At 40.5% G+C, this 7,254-nt stretch overlaps 1 protein-coding gene across 1 annotated transcript in view; it reads left to right on the top strand.

Moving 5' to 3' along the window:
- mpp4b (membrane palmitoylated protein 4b) overlaps positions 1–7,254 on the top strand; it is a gene marked incomplete in the record, with an annotated part of 25,895 nt that overhangs the window by 6,183 nt on the left and 12,458 nt on the right. The window contains 4 exon segments of the mRNA XM_042214924.1: positions 458–535; positions 634–717; positions 2,625–2,756; positions 5,659–5,740. Of these exon segments, the coding sequence (XP_042070858.1) occupies positions 458–535; positions 634–717; positions 2,625–2,756; positions 5,659–5,740 (376 nt within the window).

Here is a 7,254-nt window from a genome sequence, read left to right as displayed (position 1 = left end):
ATCTTGAGGAGTTTGCCCCCTCACATATACTAATGTGCCACAAACAGGACTTTAATATCACCAACCATTCCCATGTTATTACGGTGTATCCATATAAATGGCCCACCCTGTACTTTGGATCATGCACCAAAATCTTATATCTTATCTTATATGAGGAAAGATGACTTACAACAGATTTATATACAAATAACATAAAATACAAAATGCAGGTAATGTAATCTAAAGTAAATGCAAAGCCTAAATGTCCTCTGCTAATTTCCTTTGTTTTAGTTAAGAGACGGTAAAATGTGTCAGTAGGCTTTGCAGGGAGATCAAGGGGTAGTTCTACAAGCTGCTGAATCATACGGGTGTACTTTGTTTATCACAGGACTGCATGCCTCCCTCAGAGTATCTAAGGTCAGATGTTTCCTCATTCACTGTAGTTTTGATATTTTTTTTATTACTTGACTGTTTTCAGGTTTATGAGTGTTTGCAAAGATATCTAAGAGATTCTCCTGCACCAGCTCTGGATTACTCTTCGGGACTCTCGCTTGAGGTTCATCTTCCAAAACAATTTAATGTAGTTATCATGTCCAAATGTTGTTTGGTTGGGTTTTGTTTTTTTTAAGATATTGAATGTTTCTGTCTTTATAGTTGCTGATTGATATCAGGTCCTTACCAAGTTGCTCTGAAGAGGCCAAAGAGCTGTACCATCTTCTGCGACAGCCACACCTGCAGGTTAATAAACCACTATTGGTTTCACGTTGAAGTACAGAAGAGGTTAAGGGCCTATAAGGCCCATTGTAGCTCAGGCATATCCGTAAATCCTATTTTTTTGTAGTTAAATTTTCATGTACTCATGTTTAGTGCATATTTTGATTAAAAAGGGAGAGTGTCATTGATGATTATGTTGGTTTAAATAAATCAACACCCCTGAGTCATACTGTCAGAATCTTCGAAGCACAGACCAAGGAGGAGGAGTAGCAAGCTTTCATTCATTAGCCTTGTAATCCCGCTGGAAAACTCAAAAACAAGTTTTATTTGTTGTTATTTATCATCATTCTGATCCTTACTTAGAGTTTCTACGGTATCTGACTTTTATCTGATTTTGTGCTCAGCTCAGATAAAATAATTATTATGGCTTATTTTAACATTTATGTAGATGCTGAAAATGACAGCCTCAATTCAGTCTATTATTAGACTCAGATGCCTTCTCTTAACATGGAAAAGAGCCCACCCACCACTTTAATCACATTCTGGATCTTACACATGGCATAGAAGCTGAGCATTTATTAGTGGCCCTGAAAACCCTCTTTGTCTGATCATCTGTAATAATAATAATTAAATAATTTAAATTTACAATAATGGATTACAAAGCAGTGGGAATTAAGATCTCATCATAGTACATCATAGTCATTGTTATTGTTCTCTGTGCTTGTCCTGCTCAATGCAGTGTTCGATACTGTCAACAATAATATTCTCTTACAGCGATTAAGAGCACATTGTAGGTATTACAGGTAGTGCACTGCAGTGGTTTGTATCATATCTCTCTAATAGACTCCAATTTGTTCATGTAAATGGAGAGTCCTCTTCACACACTAAAGTTAATTATGGAGTTCCACAGGGTTCTGTGCTAGGACCAATTCTGTTTACATTATACATGCTTCCCTTAGGCAGTATCATTAGAAGGTGTAGCATACATTTTCATTCCTATGCAGATGATGCCCATCTTTATCTGTCCATGAAGCCAGATAACATATACCAATTAGTTAAACTGCAAAAATGTGTTAAAGATATAAAGGCTTGGATAATCTCTAATGTCCTGCTTATACATTCAGATAAAACTGAGGTTATTCTATTAGGCTCTGAAAATCCCAGAAATGTGGTGGCTAACCAGATGCTGACTCTAGATGACATTACCTTGGCCTTCAGTAACACTGAGAGCAATCTTGGAGTCGTTTTTGACCAGGCAATGCACATTACAAACAAATATGTGGTTCTGCACATTCATGCATATATTACTTCTAGGCCAAACTATTGCATTCGATTTTTATCAGGCTGTTCTAAAACTTCCCTGAAAAAGCCTTCAGTTGATCCGAAATGCTGCAAGAAGAGTACTGACAAGGACTTTAAAAAAAAAAAGAGAGAACATTTTGTCTCAGATTAGCTTCTCTTCTTTGGCTCTTTGTTCCTCCAGAATCAAATTTAAAATCCTTCTCATCACATACAAGGTCTTGAATAATCAGGCCCCATTTTATCTTAAATACCTCATAGTGGCAGTTAACCATCCCTCACTTTTTCCTTCCCCTTGTCACCAAGTACTTGCTCAAAGGGGGTCATCTGATTGTTGAGCTTTTCTCTCTGATATTGTGGGGTGTTTACCTTACAATATCCAATAAAATACAAGTACAAAGCACTTTGAGGCAACAGTTGCTGTGATTTGGCACTATATAAATGACATTGAATCCAACTGAAAATTCCCAACATTTCTTTTTTGTATTTCATTAGTGAACTATAGTATTAGTGAAACTATGATTTAAATGTAACTAGACTTACATATGTACCTGTGTCTTTTCTATTGTTATTTGCTACTGTTAATGGTTACTGTTCTTAGTCTCAGTCTGGTTTGTCTGTTTTCCATCAAGGCCCTTCTTTCGGCTCATGATACAATAGCTCTGAAGGACTATGAGCCGGTGTTGCCCCCAATGCCAGAAGACCTGCCGGACGATGAGGAGGCCACCCGGATCGTCTGCCTGGTGAAGAATAAACAGCCACTGGTGAGATTCCTGAGCTAATACCTCCTCAACAGGCAAATGAAATCTGGTTTGTACAGATGGTTCTGAGCTGAGTAGAACATCAGTAGACCAGCTGTTTAGGAACTAAGCAAGCTTTTAATGAGGCAAAAAAATTTTGTTAGGTATGAATCTAATTTATTATTATCTCCTTAATTAACAAGCTTACTGGGACGAGGAAAATCAAAACCTTTCAGTTTTCAAATCAAAGAAGAAAGTATGTAAATTAAATATTAATTCAACGTAACTATGGCCAGTCAGTCCCCCAACCAGGGGGAAGTCTCTGGCTGTGTCTAGGAGAAACTGGTCGCAAATAGGAACATGGTGCTGCACCTAAACCCCCTTTTGATAGCTTTGGCTTTGGCTGTAGGTTGCATAGAAGACGCTAACAAACATTCACTAAATACTTGCTAATTGGCTGCAGGCTGTGAAGAGTGCAGCACAAACTTGCAACAGAGACCCTTCATCTTCAAAATACGTCACTGGATGATGGTCGGTGTCTTCCATGCAAACTATGGCCAACTCCAGCAATCTGCTAGTGTCTAAAGCAAACACAAGTAGGTTCTGAGGGCAGAGTTATTTTTGTGTACTGTTATTATGAAGGGATAGAGTCCAAAACAGTTTATTTTAAACATATTTATTTCTGATTTAATGCTGGATAACTTACATAGGAGTCTTTGGGGTTTGCTCCAGTTACCACTTTAAGCTTTGGCTTCATTTTGAAAGTGCTGCTTTGTTTGTTGTGTGCAGTGCATGACCTAAATAGAGGCATCCACATACTTTTGAACTTACAAAAAGTTCATTGTATTTTAGGTGGATGCAGAAGTGGATATAAAACCAAAATCATGTGGAGAAGCAGGAAACCTGACTCTTTAATCTGGACCATGAAGGAGTTACTTTTTTTCAGGACTGTGTATGTAGGCAGATGCTCCTGAATATTTTAATATGTTGGGTTTTTGGCCAACTCAAAATAAGTCAAACAGATGACAGAGAGCAGATGTTTGATTCATAATCTGTCATTTGTATAATTGTCTGTTGATGCTACAGATAAATTTCGAAGAGCAAAAGCCACTGGAATAGAAAGGAAACAAGACAGTTAGGAGACATCTGATGCTAATTTATCATCTGTCTCTATATGTCTTAAATGCATGCAAATGATTACTAGTTCAAACCTTGCTTTATCCGAGTGGAACATGATTCTGTTGTCTCACAGCTTTGCAACCACCACAAAGTTGGCAAGCTGTTGCCCAATGCTTGTCCTCCCTGTGCAAAAAGCCCCAGAGGGGGGATCCGCCATCACTTGAACACCTTGAGGCGTTTGACCCGACAGAAGCTTCACAGAGGGACAGGGTTCGGGGTCCAGAATCCCTCAGCTCAGAGTTGGATGCTAAAAGCAAATAATTCGTCATGGTGCAGAGTCCGGAGAGGAAGCTACCCGCCAACCGAGCCAATGCATCACCTGACAGAGGCTCGACCATACCCGTTACCACAATGTAAGCCTTTGACTGGCTGCCAGGTGTGCTGCAGCACGCCGATGAGCCAGTGCAGAGTTTGTTACTCCAACATGTTGTGGGAGCAAAGGTCAAATCGCTCTGCACCTTCAGTCTGCAGTTCAGTCCTGATTGGTAAGGAAAGATCTGGGCCTTGTTTTCCAATGAGTGCATCTTTGAACTGCTTTTATTTCAACCTCTAAGATGCTTTTGGAAAACAAGCTGGTTCTTCATCACTTCTAATTGCACTGTCGTCATCCATTCATCCATCCCATTCACTCATGGATTAATAATGTCTGTTTTCTCATTGGAGACGTGGACGAGCTCAACAGTGGAGACGAGTACGAAGTAGGACAGTCCACTGGTGCTCCATCACCATTTCCCCAACGTTTGACCATGACTCCACCATGTCTCAGCATGCATGATTACTTCCAGCCAGGCCTGTCTCCAAGGTTCAGAACTAAAAGCCCTTGCATCCGAACAGCCCCACCCAGCCCCATGCGGCCTCACCGCATACTGGAGGTGCCGCCCGTGGAGCTCGTCAAACAGGAGAGTCTGGACGAGCTGAGGACGACTGTACAGTTGGCCGCCAGCTCCATGGAAAGCAGCACCAAAGACATAAAGCTCCTTGGGGAGAGGATGGCAGCAGCCACAGAGCACATGTCGGTGACAGTGCAGGACAACTCGCAGGCTTTGCTCCTCCTCACGCAGGTTGTGGACCGGTTGCAGACACTCCTCACAGCCACCAGATCTGAAGTAAACACCCTTAAAGCTGCTGAGCAGGAAGGCACTTTGAAGAAAAGCCCAACTCAAAAGCCTCAAGGGGACCAGTCCCCATGTTCCTTCAGCTCCTCCTCCAGCTCCCTCAGCAGCTACTTGGACCCTCCTTCCACCTCCCAGTTGGGCAGCTGCCAGTCTCCGTCTTGTCGTGGATCTCCCTGGGACACAGTGAAATCAAAAAACTCTCCTGTGGCACAGAAGAAGCACAGCCACACTGATCTGGAAACATCCAAACATCAGCTTACAAATGGCCTGTTTGATGAGAAGTTCAGTCCCTTGAAAGGAGGTCGCTCAAACCAGCGGAAGAAAAAGAAGAGGAAGAAGGCGACATGAGAGCTGTCCAGAAAGTGGCATTCTTTGGGTCCTTTGTAGGAGCACCGTGGCTACCCTGCAAACAGTGGTAGTTCATGTTTCTTTTGTCTGTTTCATTACATTTCATCTGTGGCAAATCAGCTCCAGTTTCCCTTCGCTTGTGTCACTATTACGTTATTTAGGCCTGAATTAAACCTTCAAGTCTATTCTTGCATATCCATCAGAGCCACATCTGTCCATTTTATCTTCATTTATCTGACCTGGCAGCAACTGTTTATTCTGTTTTTTCATTTCGTCTTTCTCAGGGAGCAACTATAAAAAGAAATGAGATCACAGGAGAGATTTTTATAGCTCGGGTGATTCACGGAGGGCTTGCGGATCGCAGTGGTGAGCCCTTTTCTTTTTTTTTTACCCCCGTTTAACCCCCTATAGCTAATGTCTGTTGTTTAGATGAGTAAACCCTAACTCTAATCTTAACTCTAGACTTTTACTGGAGGATTCCTAGATTAAGCCTAGTGCCAGACTAAAAGAAAACATCAGTGACGATCTACACTGGAAAACATCTGACACGTAGAGCTTAAAGTTATGCATTAATGCAAAACTGAACTTTCTCTGCTGGTGCTGAGGACAAATTGTTTGCAAACATCTGTTTTGGGGCTTTAACTTCATCTTGCACTCTTTATTCTGCAGATGTACACAGACCATCTGATTGTGTTCGTTTTCAATGTTGGGATGATTCATGTAGGAAGACAAAAAAAAATCTTCCTGGTCAATCTGCTTCCAAATTCTAGTGCTAGTTGCAATCAAGCACTTTATGTAAAACATGGATCTCATCTATTGATTTGTGGAGCTTCAGGTTGAGATTTTTTTGGTCCATAAGACAGTAACTTTACCTTTCTTTATTATGTAGTTTTCACAAGTGAAGACAAAATTAGCATCATGTTGAACTTTTTACTGAGGTCATGAATAAGGTGGTGGGTAGGGTCTGCACTCCTAGACAAAAGGATGGATCTTTGCTTCCAGAGAAGCTTCCCCCTGCTGACCATTAGGGGAAAAAATGCAGGTTTCTCGTATTTCTGCTTTGGCATCACTTTTCAGACCCAAAGCTTATACTATATGGGCAAAAGGGCTGGGCCATCTCCACATTAAATCTACAGGAGTTGCTCAGCCATGAAGCTCCCAGCTCATAGGTTTTGTGCTGATGTTAATGCTGGAGGAGATTTGGAGCTCTACAGTTATCATAAAGACAGGGTGCATGGCTAGGTGATTGATTTTAGACACCTGTGCCAATGGGACTCAAAATACCTGAATTCAAATAGTAAAAGGTGTGGCCCCGTACTTTTGTCCATGCAGTGTACGTCTATATTTGTTTTTGTCCCATTTTGGGAGCATTTATAAGACAATCCTAACAAAATAAAAGGTTCAGAACCAGAGACATGGACTGGTTGGGTTGGACAAAGTTTTTGTTCATGCAGACAGGACTTTCTTCTTCTGGTTACAGACACATCCTCATGTGGCTTTTACCTTTATCATGAAAAGAAATGTAACTTTAGACAATTTTAAAACATCCGCACTGGTTATATAGTATACTAAAGAAGCTCTGACAGGCAGCGATTGGACCTGTAAGCTTTTAAATGACAAGTTGTGCTTAAATTTGATTGCTTTTGTTATTGATTATAACAATATATTGATCATATTTTCGTTGAGGTTTTAGAGTATTACAAACAAGATAAACTACAGTAGATTAAAGCACATAAAAGTTAACAAAACTAAAGAAAACATGAAATGAAAAACTGATATCTTTTTTACAGGGAGTGCAGAATTATTAGGCAAGTTGTATTTTTGAGGAATAATTTTATTATTGAACAACAACCATGTTCTCAATGAACCCAAAAAACTCA

Source organism: Haplochromis burtoni, unplaced genomic scaffold (assembly GCF_018398535.1).
Source record: "Haplochromis burtoni strain Fernald_Lab_line unplaced genomic scaffold, NCSU_Asbu1 Contig_630, whole genome shotgun sequence".
NCBI classification, from domain to species: Eukaryota; Metazoa; Chordata; class Actinopteri; order Cichliformes; family Cichlidae; genus Haplochromis; species Haplochromis burtoni.
The sequence above is the reverse complement of the archived record's forward strand: the minus strand, read 5'-3'. Positions and strand labels throughout refer to the sequence as shown.